At 38.2% G+C, this 20,032-nt stretch overlaps 2 protein-coding genes across 2 annotated transcripts; one reads left to right on the top strand and one right to left on the bottom strand.

Annotated features, from left to right (window-relative positions):
• Positions 1 to 2,802: 2,802 nt before the first annotated feature.
• On the bottom strand, positions 2,803 to 7,054 carry gatm (glycine amidinotransferase (L-arginine:glycine amidinotransferase)). The gene is made up of 9 exons (XM_041982660.1): positions 6,935 to 7,054; positions 5,943 to 6,161; positions 5,657 to 5,852; positions 5,341 to 5,531; positions 4,987 to 5,124; positions 4,586 to 4,750; positions 4,403 to 4,466; positions 4,205 to 4,321; positions 2,803 to 4,084 (listed from the first exon to the last, which is right to left on the bottom strand). The coding sequence occupies exons 1-9, from the start codon at positions 7,001 to 7,003 to the stop codon at positions 3,972 to 3,974; spliced, it is 1,272 nt and encodes a 423-aa protein (XP_041838594.1). The 5' UTR covers positions 7,004 to 7,054; the 3' UTR covers positions 2,803 to 3,971.
• A 3,181-nt stretch (positions 7,055 to 10,235) lies between these two features.
• On the top strand, positions 10,236 to 18,347 carry LOC121637994 (very long-chain acyl-CoA synthetase-like). Its single transcript, XM_041982409.1, has 10 exons — positions 10,236 to 10,775; positions 10,975 to 11,184; positions 11,304 to 11,462; positions 12,575 to 12,699; positions 13,873 to 14,067; positions 16,580 to 16,670; positions 16,779 to 16,977; positions 17,558 to 17,655; positions 17,765 to 17,895; positions 18,047 to 18,347. The coding sequence occupies exons 1-10, from the start codon at positions 10,277 to 10,279 to the stop codon at positions 18,221 to 18,223; spliced, it is 1,884 nt and encodes a 627-aa protein (XP_041838343.1). The 5' UTR covers positions 10,236 to 10,276; the 3' UTR covers positions 18,224 to 18,347.
• The last annotated feature ends 1,685 nt before the right edge of the window (positions 18,348 to 20,032 follow it).

Raw genomic sequence — 20,032 nt, 5'->3', positions numbered from 1 at the left:
CCCTGTAACATCTGTAGCCAGGTCATGCTGCAGAGCGCTAGTGTGACAAAGGGAAGCAGTCAAGTAGGCAGCATGCTTGCCAAATGACATGTCAAAGAGGTGTAAATAGTCAGGACGAGTAAACTGGAGGCAAGCTGCTTTGGTACTTCTGAATTAAATGCCGTCACTGCAGATTCTGAGAAAAGTCAATCAATTAATTGAGGGAAAAGTTTTATGCAAGCTCTGATGTCAAAAAGCAACTTTTAGAGCACATTTATTTAATCCATCAAGTAGTTTTCTGTTTATTATTTTACTTTCATGTTTTAAAATACAATAATTTTGCTTTGTTGGTGAGTAATGATAAATGTAAACTAGTTTCTCATTCTTTGAAATTTACCAACCTGCCATTAGTCAGGAATTATGCAAATATACGACATGAACTCTGTTGCATAAATGAAAAACAGTCCTAAAATTGTTCAGACTTTGTTGCTTTGATTGCTCAGCCAGTTACAATACCAAGTAAGAAGCAATGATAGAAAAAGTAAATGTACATACATTTATGTGTGAATACAACAGCAAAAAAATATGTTTAAGAAGATCTTATCTAACATTTGCATACAGCAACATCTATGCAAAAGCTAAAAAATAAATAAATGAATAAAACACTGACTGAATCCATCATATTTTGTGGTGCACAAGGGTAATCAGAACTGATAGCTAATTTGTAAGTAATACTCATTTTATATTTATTCAAAACATTTATATTATATTATTATATTAATCCACTTTTGCATTGTGTGCTGATAAGAGTTTCTGCCTCATACGTGTATATGCTGATATGTGACCTATGTTGCTTTGTCAATATTGTGGATATGGACAAATATAGCTGATAAGAATGTCATCACAAAAACTGTAATCTTGGATCCCCATGCTTGTTGTGGTGTAAACAAAACTTGTTTCCCTGTACACAGTGTCCAAACAGAAATTCAAAATATTACCATTATGCATTCTCTGAAGAGACCACACGTGTCAAACGATGGAGAAAGTTTGAACTTTAGTCTCCACAGATCCACTAGAATTTCTCTGATGCTCATGGGTGAAAAAGATAGTATCGCCCCTTGGGTGCAGAAGTTGCAGACTTTTAATAATAGTATCTTCAAATTGAACTTTAGGGCGTAAAGCAGGTTGCATCTTCATTATGTCACCATTTCTATTTTTTTAGCAAGGTTTCCATGATTATAAATGATACAACATTTCTTCTTTTGACACATCATCCTGGTTAATGTTTACAGTGCTACAGTAAATGTGGTATCACATTGAGTTCAAACAGTGGCACAGGTGAATGGGGCCCTCGTTCACAGGTTAGCGTTATCCACAATGGCCTACTTTATTCACCTGACCATGTTACATTAGCAGTGGGGTGTGAGTAAGTGCATGGACTCCATTGCTGCACTCAAGAACTTTTATGCTTTCATATACTTAATTTAAAATAGAAATACAGTCTTGTAAAAAAGAAGAAATACTCTTTCAATCCTCAAGTTTTATCATCAAGTAACTGAAACCTCAGATGAACAACAGCACATGGCATATTCCGCTCTGTGATTTTATATTTGAGAAAAACAAAGCCTAATTTGTTTGCTGTGTTTGGTTTTTACTAAATGCGGTGCTATGCACTACAGTTAAATATCTCCACTTTGGTCTCATCTATCTAAAGGGGTTTGTTTTCAGAGTTTTCCAAAAACTTTTGCTTTCCGTTTATCAAGTGAATTCACTTTATACTGATACACAACTATAGCCCCTGAACTGCCAGGTTTACTTTCTTTTTGTTTTGATGTTTTTGTACTTTGAAATTGATTGCATTTAGTTGAAGCTCCTGGGATTGGCTCAAGCCCCCTTGCATCCCTGAACTGGATTAAGTGATACAGAAAATGGATGGATGGACAGTTATTAGTTATAACTACACTCTTCAGAACAGTTGTTTGACCCAAAATATACAGCTCTGGTTCTAAAATACTTGTAAATGTAATGAGTTGAAGATTGCTCACAACATAAATGATAAAATTTTTTCTCCAGGTACCAGTTTAACTTTACCCAAACAAAACATATAATCACAATGGCAAAAGGGTTCTATTTATAGTTTACTTCTCCAATTTTGCTGACCACTAAAAGTATTTTTACAATGGCGATCACATTCACCTATTCAGACACACATTCACACTGGCAAAACTTTTACTTGCAGTAACATTAAGACCTATACTCATGTACAACATTTTAATTTCTCTGTTATCACCACTGTTGTGAAATAAAAGTATAGATATTCCATCCATCCACTATACCTGCTCATGCCAATGCAGGGTCACAGGAGGACTGAGGGGCTGGGTAAGTACAGCCTCTGTACAAGGTGGCAGTCCATTTCAGGGCCAACACATAAAGACAAACAACCACTCATACCTAAGGAGAATTTGGAAACACCAGTTAACCTAACATGCATGTTTTTGGAATGTGGGGGGAGAGACCTGGAGAGAACCACCACATGCACAGAGAGAACATGCAAACTCCACACAGAAAGACTTAAGCTGAGGTTTCAAACCAGCAAACTTTTTGGGGTGGACAGTGCTAACCACCATACCACCGTGCTACAAATATATTAAAACCAAAGAGTAAACACCCCGCCCCCCCAAAAAAAGATATAATCACAAATCTTTTTAATTACATTTAATGGCATTGCATATAAAACATCTCATGCATTCCTCTGTTGACCCACAACTTTCCTTGAATTCATTGTTTCAAAAATAAATCAAGGCAGTTACATCTGACATCCCACTCTACAGGCAGCAAAGGAATTATAAAACACAACATCTGCACATCAAAGCATCTTTCATTCATAAAGCCTTTTTTTCTTTTTCTTTTTTTTTTTTTTTAGCTTTCCACTCAAGTGTGTGACTGGTAGCAAGTAACTGGCCCAGATTTGCAACAGGAAAACAGCAGAGGCTAAAGGTATACAACATCTGATATGGACCTCGTATTAAGTAAATATATAAAAACAGTAATTGCTGGGAAATCCAATAAAGAGATGTAAAAAGCAAAAGCACAGCTTTTTCTCTTAAATCAATTGAAATCTTAACAAAATAATAAAGAGATAATAAGTTGAAATTGTTCCATGACCTACATAAACACTTAAAACATACCCTTATATAAAAGATTTTGTTTTTTATTTGGAAAAAGATAGAATTGTGGTTTTGAAGGGAGCTTTTCATTATATTAACATGCTTTCTCACTTCCTACATGTGTATTTCTCTTACAGTTGGAAAGGAAGGATACTTCTCTCCTCCCCCAGCTCTTCTAAACTTAAAAACTGCATTTACAAGACTGCAAGGAATTCCATGATATTGTAGAAGGCGAAGCCTCCAGATCACAGGAGAGGAAAAAGGATGCAAGGAGGCAGAAGTCAGTATAGTGAAAAGCCCCCTGAGGAGGTAGCTTCACACCTCCTGTGCCCTATAGTTAATGACACCCACATACCAAATTGTACCTTGTCCTCAAAGCTTTGGCTTTTAGATGCATTAGCCATAAACACTTTAGCTTCACAATAAGCCAGGCCAGAAATGCAGTTAATATTGAGAATACTGACAGGCGCAAGGTGACGAGCACATGTTGATAATCGAGCATGTATGTACCATTTAACTCTGAATAAAGCTGTCTACAACGATGTCAAATCAAAATCATTCAAAAATCTTCATTTAAGACACGAAGGCACAGTCCGGAAAAGGCCCTACGTAAAGTACCCACACAGATTTGAAGAGTCACACATTTGAAATAATCATATTTCCGTAGAAAGGCTTTGAAATTGCAACACAGCAGACTTCTTTTTTTTTCTTTTTCTTTTTTTAACCCTTCTTGTGTCTCCACATTATTCAGTGATTAACATTAAAGATTCCGGACTGTGGCTCTAGTTTTTAAAGCTCAATAAAAACTGCCTATTTCTGGCAAGGTTATTGGAAGTAGGACTGCAGGGTACCACGGCGGCGCACATCAGTTGTCCAGCAATGGAAGCCACCACCCAGGGAGTTGGCATGACGAATATTCACCTTTATGGTCTTGATACCTGTATAACAGTCAAATGTACATAAAATAAAACAGCAGATTCTTTGTAGATTAACGTGATGATCATAATATCTAAAGCTGACATACAAAAAGCTGGAATGACTTGTAAATTTTCACCCACCGAGGTTCTCAAACATTTTCTGAATGGTAGCTTCATTGGCGTCAACCATAACACGTTTTTCATCCAACATCAGGACATTCATGGACAGCCATTTAGAGGACATCCACAGTGGGTGGTCTGTGCAGAAAGTGCCTTCATTTAAGTAAAAAATTCAAATATCCATTTTAATATAAAATAAGCTTTAATGTAAATACCCACCATCAGGAATCAGAGGTGTTGGAGGTTTCACAACAGTCCAACCAGCCTTCTTGAACATGTCAACCTGGAGTACAAGACAAATAGCCGAGGTGAAGCTGGGGTGCTGTCTTGTGGTGTTCACTTAACTCCACAAGAGGGCAGCACAGCTCACTGACAGATAAGAGGATCTCTGTTTGACAGTACCTGGCGACATGGGCGATCAGGGTTTGATAGCACCAGCCCTGGACCGATTATGTTAAATGTGGCATCGATGTGCATGGGATTCGGGTCCTTGAATGAGATTATGTGGACCTTGTAATCTGGAGCCAGATGACGTCGCATCCACTCAATTCCCATGTAATTTGTAACCTGAAACAGAACAGTGTACAGTAAGAAATCTGAGGCACTTGTCCAGATTGAATGTTCAGATGCAAATCCTTAATCTCTGAAGGGCAACTTTATTTATTTATGTATTTGTTTATTTCTATCGATTAGTGTAGTGAATACACAAATATTTAATCTAATCAGTGTTCTTGCTCTGCATGTGATCAGTGTTTTGTCAATATATATCATTCTCTAAACTACATAAGATACTTGCATCATACCTGACTCCTCTGGACAAAAAGATCCCTCCCAGCTCGAATAAAGTCAGCAGCATCGAAGCAGGGCTCATGTTCTGTGGTCACAAACTTCCCCTGGGCAGCCAGCTTATGCCTGTCCTCCACTGTACGGATGGGGTAGTCCTGAATGATACAAGAAGGTAAAAAAAAGAATTTCACTCAAGCAATAATGCCATTCACATTGAAGAATAATGAACAGTAATGATCAAAAAGTTCAGGGGTGAAATGAATAAACTAAATGAGGTGTTTAAATTCCAGTTTTAGATTACAAAAAACACAACAAGTCTTTGTAGACATAAGACTATAGACATTTATCAGCAGACTGTAGGAAAGCCTCACCTGATCATACAGCTCATCAGCCATGGTGGGTTTAGGAGCAGTGGTCCATTTGGCACCTTTTCTGAAGTACTCCTTGATCAAAGGCCTGTAGGCACGATACTCAAAGAAACGAGCCCTCCAGGCCATCGGAGCCTCAATGATTTCATTTCCCACAACTAGGAGGATGTCTCTAGGCATGGCAGCATACATTCCTAGAACAGATTCAGGAATACAAACTCAGTTTACAAAAAAGAAATATGTTAGCAAAATTTTTTTTAAAAAATGGATGGGGGGGGGCTACTGCGTTGTCTACAAATGTTCCACCCTGCCTGTTTACCTGTTGAGTTGAAATCTGGAGTTTTGTACTCCAAGGACCAGTCAATGGGCTCTGGCCTGCTCACAATGACACCTTCATGACGCAGAATATTGCACATTTCTTCAATCTCAGCAACAGCTTTTTTTAAGTGGTCCGCAGGAAAAGACTGGCCCCCATGCTTCTGGTAGAAGGGCCAATACTTCTCATATGTGTTTGCCTGTTGAGTTGTTTGTAACATGACATCATGCTCTTAAACTCTCCACCATATAAACATTTAGCTTCAGATGAATCAACCTGACAAGCTTACTTTCACTTCCACAGTGAAGGGAGGCACATGGGCATTTTCGGCTCGACCCACAATCACCTCTTCAAGGGGGTCCCATTCATTGTAGCTGCAGACAGGACATTCCTGCTGAACAGGCTCAGTAACGTGTTCCTCTTCAGCTGCACGCTGTGGCTGTGCAGCTGCTGCACTGGAAGTGCTCACAAAGGCTCTCTGCACCCAGCCAGTGAGTGACCGGCCAAGCTGAGGAGGGAGGAAATGGATCAGTTTTGTGCTGTGAATAGAGTAAAATATCAGAGAAAATCTTTTGTGTAAAACAAGCCAACTCTTCTGATTTAGTAGACATTTTTAATCAAGAATGGAGAACACACACGTTTAACAAAAGCTGCTGTTTCTATTCTAGTACAAGAAAAAAAAACATTTTAAATGAGATCACATGGTTTGAAGCTGACATACAAAAGAAAATAAGTAAGAAGTGGGAAAAGATAAGACACACACACACACACACTGTCCTCAGACTTCAAACAAAAATGCCTTCATTGAGGTAGATGGTTTGGTGCCAAAGTACACGTGTTAAGAAGCCTTATCTCCACAGATAACTCTTACAGTGAGGCCTTTGCTGGCTCAGGACCAGCTCCAATGTCACTGAGTTTGAGAGCGCATCTGCGCCTAACAGCTGCTAGTTGTCACTCAGGGATCAAGAGCAGGAACAAAAATGTGTAGATAAAAAAAAAATCAGATCAGTCCTTCGAATGAACGTCCTTTGAGGTGATCGGTGTGAATAAGATTTATTTAATAGATTTTTTCGTTGTTCTAATCAATGAAACAATGAACAAACCAATTAAGCTGATCTCGACCTCATCAGCTCAGATGTAGCCTAGTAAAGAAAAAGTCGAACAAAATGTCTTTATTCACGTTGACTGACGTGTGCTTTTTTTTAACAAAAAGAAATTAAATCAAAATAAATCATGTGGATAAAATAAACAAGTAAATCATGAAACCATCACAATACCAACCATGGCTCCGATCAGATGGGCAGCTTCGGCCCCCCTGCTACCTCCTCTCAGACATCTTACTCGCAGCATTGTCCAAAGGAATAATGAGTGAAATCACACAGCAGCGCAGGATCCACCTCTCAATGTGCTTGTGAAGGAAGGCGCCTCTACCCACAGCCAACTTTATAGTGGCGGGGCTACGTGCCTCTTAAACCATTGGTCACTTGCATGTTGGGAGGCAACGTGACTTGAGAAAAGGCTTTTCTGAAACACAATCCCTTACGCCAGCAAATTCTTATCAACTGGGGCTACTACCGTCAAACGTTTTCAAGGACGGTATTTGAAATATGTTTTTAAAATTGTTTTAATTACTTTTTATTAGTAGCCTGTAGCTAAGCCTAAAGACATTTTGCATCGATAAGTTTACACTAATGTAACGACGCAATAAATCATTTAAGTGCATGTGCATTCAAAAAGCTGAAAATGACATAAATATGCAACTTGTGGTTCGATTTATTTAATAAGTCATTCATAAGGGGAAGCAAATCAAATATTAATCTTTGTTTTTTTTAATTATTAAACTTCCTATTGATATTGTGTTGTTAAAAAAAGACTACTTTATTTTTCTTTTCTTAAATTTTACATTTAAGATGCTCAACAGCAACTTCCAGAGCATTTTAAAAAACCTATTTGTGTATGTTTTTGCTTGTTTTGACATCTGTTTTGAATTCAATAGGCAAATTAATAATGATTACAAGATAATCAGTCTTTTGGGGAACAGCTTGGAACACGCTGAGCAGGGACTTGATATAATCAAAGAGATAGAGAGCCTTGTGAAGGCTGTGACACCACATGCTTTACTGGACTGTGCTCACAAGGGTTTCATAACCCACAGACCTCAGTGACTGCTGATATTTCCTTGCCCTCTAAAAGAAAAGTCTTTGGCTGGTGTCCAAGGTTCAAAGGATATGTACTGAATATGCCTTCAAGGTCCCTACAGCATCATCTGCTACTACTAAGAGAACATAGCTGTGCCTTTACATGTTTTGAACTGTATTTAATTAACTCAGTGTCACTCTGAGGGGGAAAAAAAACTTCTAAAAACCAGATAAACACATAGCTTATGTAAGCATCACAGTGAGTTATATGCAGGTGTTAAAGACTGCTTTGCAGGTCGATGAGTGCATCCATGTGGTCTACGTGGTGTAAATGCTGGCATCAGGTAGAATGTGTGAGGCAATGTTCAACCTTATGCATGCATATCTGATTATTCACAGCTCCACTAGTTCCGTGATTAGGTATGGGTATCTACAATATAATGTCTGCAAATCCCAATGCATTTAACTTAAAGGTCTAATTGTCCTGCCTTAGTATGCTTGCATGCTTAAATGAGCCACCTTTTGGCTGATTTGGAAAAAGCTTTTATTTAAAAAATGTTTCTGAGTTCTGTAGGGACAATGTTCCATGTGTTTGATGCTCTGACAGAAAAGGACAAATGCCCAAAACTGCTTTTCCTGAAAGGAACGTCACAGTCTCCCCTGTTTTAGGAGGAAAACCAGATCATATTCTCCCAACTGAGAAAATTATTTTTTAAAATATGATGAAAGTTATATTTTAAGATAAGATGACAGTGGTGGTAGGAGTTTATTTTTCTGTCCAGAGCTTTGAGAGTTGGTTTATAACATTGATTAAGTGGTTGTAAAGTTGTTTTACATGTTTCTGTCCAACTAGTCAAACAGTTGTAAATGTGTAAGAAAATCATAACGTTTCTTTGCAGCCTCAGTTGCTAAATTATTTTGAATTAGTATAAAGGTTGCTGGGTTGAATTTAACTGAATTTTTTTTTTACCAGTGATTTAAATGTAAATTTGGAGTCAATAGTAATGCCTAAATATTTGTACTCCTGTAATGTTAATGGTTTCAGGGGAAGACTTTAGAGTCCAGACCTCTCTTACATGGAAATAAAAAAGAATAGTCAAATTCATCATGTGCAAATTACACTATAATATTATAAAGTTTATAAAGTTCTGAAAAATTTGGATCTCATGCTCTATTTGGTATATCATGAAACAGAATGTTATAAACCAATTTCAGATCACTTACATCACACAACATGGCTGCCTCCAGATGTGCTTTGTTGCTTTACTAATAGCAAATTCTCAGGAATCCCATTGTGTCTTAACAGACTCCAATCTGAGTCTGAAAAATCCGAACTCCCAGCATATATCAGTAAATGCAGCTTTAGATTCAAAGGCTCTGATTCTAATGTTTTTTTCAGAGGCAATTGTAGTGTACAAAATAAATAAATAAATTATTACATGCTTTTTTGTATTTTCGCTGTTCTGTTGTTCTGTTGTGGTTGTTATATCCCATGTTACATACCTGAGGCACAGCTCAGACTGTGAGATGGTCTGGACCTAGGGATTGATGGAGAAGGACTGTGTGGCTATGGTCAGGTGAGTGATGACATCCTCTGTATTATCAAATGCACCCTCCTTCCTCAGCGTTTTCCACAAGACATCAGAACACCTTCATACGGTTCAGCAGTGAATCCAAGCGTCCCAAGTTCACCCCAACATCATTTTGTTTGTCCCATTATATCCCAGTGGTGCAGAGTAGATCTGGGATATATATATATATATATATATATATGAGAGAGTGTATCAAATTCAACTTAACAAATTAAATTGCAGTGTGCTGAAAACCTGAGTGCTATAAGTGACATTTGAGCTTTGCAAATTGAGACAAGTAAATGACCAGCCCTCACACTCCATCAAATTGAGATGAGTTGAAAACACTAATGGGGGGACTTGCAATAATGTTTAACATGGTTTAGGATTTCAGTTAAATATATAGCCTATAGGTGCTCATTGTTTTTTCTCAAGCCAGTTATGTTGTACAGTTTTAAACAGGATGTCGGTTTTTGTCATTTGAAGGGCTTCAGTAAGAACTACTGTTTGGTGTTAATGGATAAAAGAGTACAAACAGAAAAGAGTGCCACCTGCAGGAGTTGTAAAAATCAGATTGAGTTTTTGTTTGTTTTACAGTTCTGCTGTCACCACAAACACTGTTTAGAGCAGGAATCCTCAACTCAGGACCTCTTGAACCAGTGTCCTGGAGGTTTTCTATGTTTCCCTGCTGCAAAACACTTTACTCAAATAATGGGTCGTTGTGAAGCTTGTGCAGAATTTGACAACAAACTGTTGGAGAACCATCGCTCCGCCCCACGGAGCAAAAGCCCCCTGCCCGGGGCCCTAACATTCCACGTTTTGCAGCTGGGGCTGCACTTCTCTCCCCCCCCTTCACCCCCCCTATTTTTTTTTTTTTTTTTTTTTTTTGTTTGTTTTTTTGTTTACAGGCTTTTATGAGAGCTTTGACAATGGAGTTGTTTTTAGTTTCAATCTTTCTAGCAAGCATCATCATCATCATACCTTTCGCTCTCAATATATTTTCTCCTTATGTTTGGAAGGATTTTATTTATTTCGGGGATCTAATTCGGATTTTAGTCAAGTTTGTTTCGAGGCGAAGAAGGAGACCTCTCTTCTTTGTTGTGGACCGATTCTTGGAGCAAACCGCCTCGTATCCAGAGAAGCTGTTCATAGTGTTTGGAGATGAGAGCTACACGTACACCGACGCAGACAAAAAGAGTAACCAAATCGCCAACGCGCTCCAGGCTCACCCCGGGTACAAAGCTGGAGACACCGTCGCACTTTTCATGGGGAATGAACCCGCCTTCATGTTTACCTGGCTGGCTTTGGCAAAACTCGGCTCTCCTGTCGCTTTTCTAAATCATAACATCCGGACCAAATCACTGCTGCACTGCTTTAACTGCTGTCAGGCCAGCGTTTTGATAGCAGCTTCAGGTAGGGATTGATTTTGTGATAGTTAGACCTCGTCTTAAAGAGGCTGATCCCTTCAGGTTTAGTTAAATGGAAATTACCTTTGATTTTACTCTTTAGATAAGGGTAAATGTAGCTGTAAAAATGGGAATTGCAAGGTTTTTGTTGGCTACTATTAGTCGTTAATAAACTTGTATGAAAATATATTATTGTCCCTTTGCAGAGCTGAAGGAGGCAGTGGAGGAAGTGCTGCCTTCACTGTTAGAGCAAGATGTCACCATCCTTCTGATGACCAAACATTGTGAAACACCAGGAATTGAAAGCTTCTCTGATCAAGTGGAAGAGGCATCAGACGCCCTGATCCCTCGATCCCTGAGATCACACGTCACATTTAAAAGCCCTGCGGTCTACATTTACACCTCTGGAACTACTGGTAATGGAGAGGCTGCATCTGTGCTTTTGTTTTGCAGGACACAAAATCTAAAAGTGTACATATACAGTGCATAAAATATAAAGCATCTGCTTTCAGGTTTGTGTCTGATTGTATTTCAGGTCTCCCTAAGGCAGCTGTGGTGAACCAGAACCGCCTTTTAACCGCTCTGGCTGTTTTATCCTCTAATGGTGTAACACCAAAAGATACTATTTACCTCAACCTGCCTCTGTATCACACAGCAGGGTTTGTTGTTGGCTTCATTGGGCCTATTGAAACAGGTGAGATGATGTAGATGTAGCTTGGCAGGATGTAATATATGTTACTAAAAAGAAGTCTTTGTATGGGATGTGTTAGAATTATCCCAGATTGATGAATCCATTCTTTTATTTCAAGCCAAATAAAAAATTAAAAAATGTACTAAAAGCTGAAAACACGGTCACAAAGATTCTGTTAGATATTAATAGTGATGATGTTATGGCAAAACCGATAGGGTTAGGTTTCAGGTTAGGATTAGAACGCGACTAGTGTGCAATGCTTGTCTCTTTTTATTTAATTGCAGGTGGGAAGGAAAACTCTGGCAGATCCAGGCTCAGTTTATTACATGTTATTGACTTAGCAGCCCAGTCCCAAAAGAAATGTAATACATACTTTTGTTTACATGTTCAAAAAGTAGTAGTAAGGATAGTAACTCATGAAGACCGGAGTTGGAGAGCCTTGGTCTATATTATGCCAAGTGATATTTTATTTGTTTAAAAAAATACAAAAACATTGATTTTGGGGGGAAATTATTGACTGCAGAATATGCAGGATGCATGCCTCCTGCCAACAACAAACAAAATGATTCCTAAGCCTCAGGCTTCTGACAATCATCCAGATTCATGTTACAGGACCTGCAAATGCCCCAATTTAAGGTTACTGCTGGATGACTGCCAAATAAACATTTAACTTGTTTTCACTGTGCCCTGAACAAAAGTTATCCCCCTGCTATTCCTCCCCCTCTTGTTATCCTGCCGTGGTCCAGTCTGAGTGAAAGAGTGTTTTGTCACCACGAGCCAGTAATCTGAACAGATCCTTTTTACAGTTTTCTCCGAAATAGGCTAAAGTTCACATACTGTATATCTGTGTAAGCACTCAGTTACACACTTATTAGGAGAGATTCAATGCTGCTGTTGTGCACAGTTCACTGCCACAGAGTTTAATATTGTGGGTAAACATCTGAATATATTAAGAACTTCTGTGTGTAGAAAAACAAAAGTAGTAAAGTTAAACATTGTGCAGTTGATTGCAAATCTTTTTTAAGCATGAAATCTGTCATGAAATCTGTTTGTTGAAGGAAGAAAATTGTTCTGAAAAAATAATCTTTTTCCTATTTGTTGTGTTACTTTAAAAGGTTCAACTATAATTCTGAAGAGGAAGTTTTCTGCCTCTCAGTTTTGGGATGACTGCAGGAAATACAATGTGACTGTTGTCCAGTACATAGGAGAAGTGATGCGCTACCTTTGTAGTACACCAAAGGTAATATTTGTATTGTTGTGAAAGACACTCTGTTGTAGCCAATGCTTCATCTTTATTCTAACATGTTGATAAGTCTCTCATATATAATGATCTATCTATTAATGGTTGTTAACCATTTTTCTTTTGTAACCTGTGAATTAACTGGAAATTAAACAGGTTAAGACAGGATCTTTGGCAGGAACCCCTGGGCGCACCACACCTCTGCTTGGCTGTCTTAGTAAAATGTGGTTTTACAGCTGAGACAGCTGAGAGGCGGGGTGTTGTGAACCGGCTGCTGTAAGCTGCCACTGACAGATCTAGTCAGAGATAACTTTCCAAATCTGTACATTTCTAACGCACAGCACAGCTGGCTCTCCAAAATAGAAATCGTTAAATCTCAACTATCCGGTTCCAACCTTTTGCGTCAATATCAGTGGCGTTTTTCAGGATCAATAAATCCATCAGATGTTATTAGAGCATCAGGTTTTAGCAACCTTTTAAAGATCAATTTGTATTTAGGAGCACTGTAAACATTCTTTTACTCATATGCCATTCAGAGTATCTAATTGCATCACATGAAGTGTGGTCTCGATTTACTGCGTGACCCTGAGGTGGTTTGTCTTTATCTGGTCACCTCTAGGAATAGATGCTGGCCTTTACTCTGGAGTACCATATCAAGTAACTTGGCAACCAAATCTTCTTGTACTTGTATACAGTAAAACTTACGGGTCACAGTATGCTAAGAGTTGAGTAATTTCTTGTTTAAATGTTAATGTAAGATTAACATATCAAGAACTACATGAACTGGATCAATAATGTGCTTAATTTTGGTTAAAAGAGTTATAAGATTATAAGAGTTATAAGATGTCTATTACAAAGCAAATATATTAACATGCATGTGCTTAAAGCCATTTATTTGTACTCTTCAGAAACACTTGATTGTAAAGTTTGTTGTAATACTTAGAAAAGTTTTGTTGTTTTGTTGTTGTTTTTTCACATTACTACATTTTTCCCCCCATGAAAAGTCTCATGAGTTATTTTAGCCCAACTCTTGAATGAAATGGTGACTTGTCCAAACAATGGTCTGGATCCATTTGTTGTACTTCTTTAAAGGTTTCTAAATGTGACTGTTGTTATTTTTGATGATCTTAAAATGTGTAATCTTGCTATCTATATTTTTGTATCGAAATACAGAGAGACAACGACAAGGACCATAAAGTAAGACTGGCCATTGGCAACGGTATCAGAGCAGAGGTTTGGAGAGAGTTCCTCAGTCGTTTTGGCAACATTAAGATTCTAGAGTTTTATGCCTCCACTGAGGGAAATGTGGGATTCGTCAACTATGCAGGGAAAATAGGAGCTGTTGGACGAGTCAGCTTTTTGCACCAGGTAAGAATAAAAACATTCATTTTCAGCCCTCTTAAAACTTTTTTTTATACTGTGACCTATAGTTTTTGGTTTCTTACTATTTTTCATACTAAAAACTTTTATATTCATGTGCACACCTTTGCTTTAGTATCTGCTGGGACCCACTACTCTTGTAACAACTCTTTGCAGTAACTTGATCAGTCGTGTACCGCATAGAGAAATTTTACTGTAGATGTATGTGACTTCTTCAGTCCTGGAAAGTTGGTGGTTTTCCTCATATGGACTGCTCACTTTAGGCCCTTTGCAACATTCCTGTGGGATCACTGGTCTAGAATTTCACTTGGCCGTTAAAAAACATGAACTTACCTGCTCTTTAATTATTGTTTTGTACAACTGGGCAATATAGCTGAAAAGAAATTGAATCTATTATTTTTTTTCACACCAAACTGAGTTTCAAGTTTTGTTTTGTTTTTTTTTTTCTTATAAACATACCAAAAATGACAGAAATGACTAAAAAAAAAGTTTTGTTTTCATTCCCTCTGGGAGCTTACCTAAACTTGGAGTGCAAGTAAACATAAAGTTTGAAACATGCTTGTAAAGCAAACTGCAGAGTCCTGTTATTGTCAATAAAGATGCCACAAAATGTGTATCTATAACTTAGAACTGCAAATGATATCCCAACTATCAGGAAGCTAGTTTCTAAGAATAAATGTTAGAATATCGTTTACCTCACAATGTGCAACTTCAAACAAACATAAAAAATAAATAAATGAATAAAAATGCTTTCTCTTAGGATACAAAGTTTCCCTTTTTAGAGTATTTTTACAAAATACTTTTAAAAGCTTAAATTAAACATTGCATGCCATTAGAAATATAACTTTAGCCATTGGGGCTGGTATAATGCAAACAAAGGTTTCATTATACTTCATGTTTTTGTATATAAATGTGTCATATACATAAAAATTGTGAATAACATGAATAAAGTCACACTTTAAATGGGCAACTCGAGAGGTAAGCGATATGCAATGCGACTGCATTCGGTGATCTTTCTCCACTTTCTTACTTTCTTTTTTTTTTTTTCACCGTACAGGATGTACTGTGAAAATGATGCACCGGGTGTGGGCTGACTTTTGGTGGGACTTTGTTGGCTGCTCTGTCTCGTGCATCTTGAAGAGAGCAGTATTTCTCGCACTGGACAGTACGCCTCTGTTTGACATGTTGAAATGAATAAATGTTCTGCCACCTTTGATAGAAACAGCATTTAAACTAATTTAGCAACATGGTATTTCTGAGATCTTCAGAAACCAGACCAGTTCTAAATAACTGATGACACTGTGCTTTTTTGGGAATAAGTTCTTCCTGCGTGCATGTATTTCTGTTTAATTTGGGCAAGGAGATGGCTGATCCTGCTATGAACTACGGAAGCCCAATTGGCAGCGTATGGTAAAGCCCTAACTAATTCTATTTTTGAGGTCACCAGATACCTCACTGTTTTTCAAAAGAGTAATTCAAAGAATTTGCTATTTCTGTTATTAATGGCAACCCGTCAGAGCCTAGATCAGGGATGCCCAAAGGTGGTCCTCGAGGGCCGCTGTTCTGCAGATTTTCCAATGTTTCCTGCTTCAGCACATCGATGTCATGGGTTTCCACATTGGGGCTTCCTCCGCCCCTTTTCCCTAATATGGATGAGAGGCGGATCCTATGATTAAGGCTGCGCAGCTGAGGAGAATCGGGCTCATCATGTCACCTGCATAAAGATTCCTGGCTGATCTTCAGTCTTCGCTGGATCGTTCCTACTACTAGTGATAACCAGCCAATTTCACTTCCGAGTCTGAAGTCTCTTTACCTGTGTTCTGACCTGCCTGTGTTTCTCTCCCAAGCACCCTGCATGGAAACTGCAGCTGACTCATAAGGACACTGTCTGCCCGCTCTCCGCCTCGACCTACAAGGAACCCATCCGACCTGTCACCACTTGTCTCAATAAACTACTCACTGAATTCCTACCGAGATCTCTCTTCCTTGGGTCCTAGCTTCAACCTTGACAATCGGACTCAAATGAAATAGATCCAACAGCCTATTAGGTTTTGCACAATGACTCATCAATTTGAGTCAGGTGGTTCTGGAGCAGGGACACATCAAAAACCTGCAGGATTGTGGCCCTTGAGGACCGGAGCTGGCCACCCCTGGCCTAGATGAAGTAGAACAGTCTCAAACCATGAGACGTAACCATCACTTTGTTTCACAGATGAGACTCTGATTTTTGAAAGCAGTCCTTTCTCTAAATATAAAACTGTTTTAACTGTTATTATTCAGGATGCACAGAGAATTTCATTTTACTTGTATAATGACAAAAAAGATTAATAGAACTGAACTGAGTGTAGTATTTTACAGTACTAAGTATAGTATTTTTCATTAGTTGGCTTCTGGGTATATTTTGTGAGTGGGTCCAAAAGAAGGGTTTTAAAAACTGTTTAATTTTTAGGACATGAAAATGTTTAGGTGAGTAATTACCAAACATTTATACCTTTGGTAGAAGCTGTTTCCCTACACTCTTGTGAAGTACGACACTGAGCGAGATGAACCGATGCGAGATGCAAACGGCCTCTGCATTGAGTCACCCAAAGGTGGGAAATAAGACGAGACAGTTTTACTTTGAATCGTGTCTCTGAGAAGTTCATGTTTGTAGTTTGGTATTTAATATTGTTGTTATCATGATTTTCTTTTTTCTTTAGGAGAAACGGGTCTGCTGGTGTCAAAGATTACAGACATTGCTCCTTTTGTTGGCTACGCCAAAAACAAAGATCAAACGGAGAGGAAAAAACTTCGTAATGTTCTCAAAAAGGGGGATCTTTACTTCAACACTGGAGACCTGATGAGGATCGATGAGGACAACTTTATTTACTTCCAGGATCGTGTTGGTGACACATTCAGGTACTCCTGTGTACTATGGTCTGAGTCTTGATGTCAGAATTGATTATTTTACTACAAATCAGTCTTGTTTCCATTCGGGGTTAAACACATCCATGACTTACAAGAGCAGCAAACATAAAAGAAATAAAACATTAGAGCAGGGGTGCCCAAAGTTGGTCCTCGAGGGCCACTGTCCTGCAGATTTTTCAGTGTTTCCGGCTTCAACACATCTGACTCAAATGAAATAGATCCAACTGCCTATTAGGTTTTGCACTATGACTCATCAATTTGAGTCAGGTGATTTTGGAGCAGGGACACATCAAAAACCTGCAGGATTGTGGCCCTTGAGGACCGCAGCTGGGTACCCCTGCATTAGAGGCTGCATTTTTTTATAACCCTGTGAAGGACTTATTGTTGTAGTTGTACAATAGTTTTTCTATTATTAATACTGCATTGAAATAGGAAGTTATTTTAGACCAAAATGTTTTTTTTTATGTTTTATCTGTTTCTGTTTACAAAGTACCAGACAGCTGTAGCACAGAGTGAATCTTATTGCTGCTAATAAAGTTCATACAAAGCTGTAACTTGTTTGAGCCTACAGATGGAAAGGTGAGAATGTTGCCACTACTGAGGTGTCTGACATCCTGACGATCACTGGTTGTCTCCAAGAAGCAAACGTTTATGGAGTACAAGTCCCAGGTGATGGTCATTCCCTCTGAGAGCTCTATAATAGTATGACTTCTCAATAGCAGAACATTGCAGCAAAGCATTGATTTGGGAACTGATTATTTAATGTTTTTGGAATTAGGACATGAGGGGCGGATAGGGATGGCAGCTGTCACTGTGAAGAAAGATGCACAGTTTGATGGAAGTGCCATGTATAACCATGTTGTCAGCTACCTGCCCTCATATGCACGACCTCGCTTTGTGAGGATACAGGTAATATTAGATACATACAAGCTTTAATGCTTTTTTTCCCTTGAAACTAATACAGGACATATTTTACACTTATAAAAAATAATTTTGCTATTCTTAAAAGAAGGTTGATCGATGTTTATTCCCTTCACATGTACTTTCCTCTCTTGTCCAGAATGCTGTGGAGTTGACAGGAACTTTTAAGCAGATGAAGGGGAAGCTGGTGGAGCAGGGTTTTGATCCAGGATGTATTCAGGACCCTCTTTACATCCTAGATGATCATGTTAAGAGCTACATACCCCTGACTGCTCAGTTCTATGCCTCCATTATATCAGGAAGCATCAAACTATGAGCAGATTCCCGGGCCACACAAACTGTGCAGACTTTTTCCGTTTAGCTGTTCTGAAGTTTTTATATAATGAACTTTCAGCTCAGGGGCACAATGGTCTTTTTAAAAATCCTTACCTCCCCTTCTTTTTCTTTTTTTTTTTTTTTAAAAAGAATCATACATATTGATCAGTGTGTATGTCTGTATTCATGTTAAAGTCTGGAGTTGACTTGTTTTTATAAACTATATTTACTGGCAAGAGATTAAATAAATAGTTAACTATTGAGTAGCATGAAAACTTCAATCAAGTATGAGTATTACTGTCTTGACTGTTTTCTCAGTACGATATTTGGGTTAAGATGTGTTTAATGAGACGTTCACAGTCATTGGACTTCTTGCAGACATAGTTTGATCATTCACTTAAGAGCATGAGATGAATTTTATATTATATGCTGGTATCTTTAAACTTAAATGACTTTTCTAAGAAATTAAAGTGATTCTTTTTTGTGAAACGGAAGCAGTTTTTGTGTGTACTCTATCAACTTTATGATTTTTCTCATAATAGCTGTAACATTACAAACAAAAAAAAAGAAAATTAAAGTCTAACTTTACAGACATGGGGGGAAAAAAGCACAAGGTGGAGCCAAATATTCACTGCCAGAGGCTCTGTTCCCAGTATAGCTGGTTGGATGTATACCATATGTGCTTGTTCTAAAAGTAACCACCTCACCACACATTTCTAGTAACGTTTTCCACATGATTGTGAGACCTCACTATGGGGTTTTGCTTACATTCACAAGCAAGAGCAAAAAGTGAAGTTCAACACTGACCCATTCAGTCCCCCAGGTTAAACTTCGTATGTGCCGAAGCCCGTCAAGCTTATTCTTTATTTATTAAATTTGGCATGGACTGCTTACCTAATCAGCTTTCATGAAAACTTTGAACAAAAAAACTTTAGTAACCTTCTTTGGGCATGATCTGTATACTGCTGTGAAGATTAAATAGTTCTATTTATTTAGAGTTCTTAAATTTCAGATGTCCTTTCAGTTCATTCCAATAAATCACTGAAGCATAGGAAAATATTATCTGAAGACACAAAACAAGAGCATTGAATGATTTTCCTTGGTCCCTGCCATTTGAGAAAACAAACCATAGTGGAGCACATTGTGTTTCTGGTAATATAGACTCTTATTCGTTTATGATCACTTTGCTGCTTTGAGGGGGAAAGACGCAGCCTTGGAAGTTAATCTTTGATTTGATGTCTGTAAATGGTAACAGACTTGCTTTCGGTAATGCTGTTTGACTCAAAAGCACATAGGCTGCAGGTCATTTAGACATTTAAGTAGGTTTTTATTTACCCCTCAATTTATGTTAGCAAGTGGGTATATAGCAGACAGCTTAAGTGACATTTAGAAACATTTGTAATGTTTTATTTAATCATTTAGGCAGATTAAAAGATAATGACATTCACACAGCCACGATGTCTGCACTTCTGAAGACAACAAGGTTCTAAGACTTTAACAAGGCTAGAAGGCTAAATAAATAAAAGTTAAAACCCACTAAAAGCAATTAAAAAGTTTAAAAGACTTTAAAAGACTTAGACATAAAAAACTAAAAGGCTAAAATACCTTAAAAGACCAACAGACACAATTCTCATGCTGTGTTAAAAGCCGAGTAAAAATGTGTTTTAAGACGTAATTTAAGTTTCCAGAGTAGGGGCCAGCTTGATCTGGGTGGGGAGCTTGTTCGACAGCACTTAAAGAGAGGCGTCAAAGTGGCCTCCCTTGGTGGCTCCTAAATAAGTCCATACAGAGGCATGCCAGCTGGGCCATC

Source organism: Melanotaenia boesemani, chromosome 1, assembly GCF_017639745.1.
Source record: "Melanotaenia boesemani isolate fMelBoe1 chromosome 1, fMelBoe1.pri, whole genome shotgun sequence".
Taxonomy (NCBI): domain Eukaryota; kingdom Metazoa; phylum Chordata; class Actinopteri; order Atheriniformes; family Melanotaeniidae; genus Melanotaenia; species Melanotaenia boesemani.
This window is presented reverse-complemented; position numbering and strand designations above follow the sequence as displayed.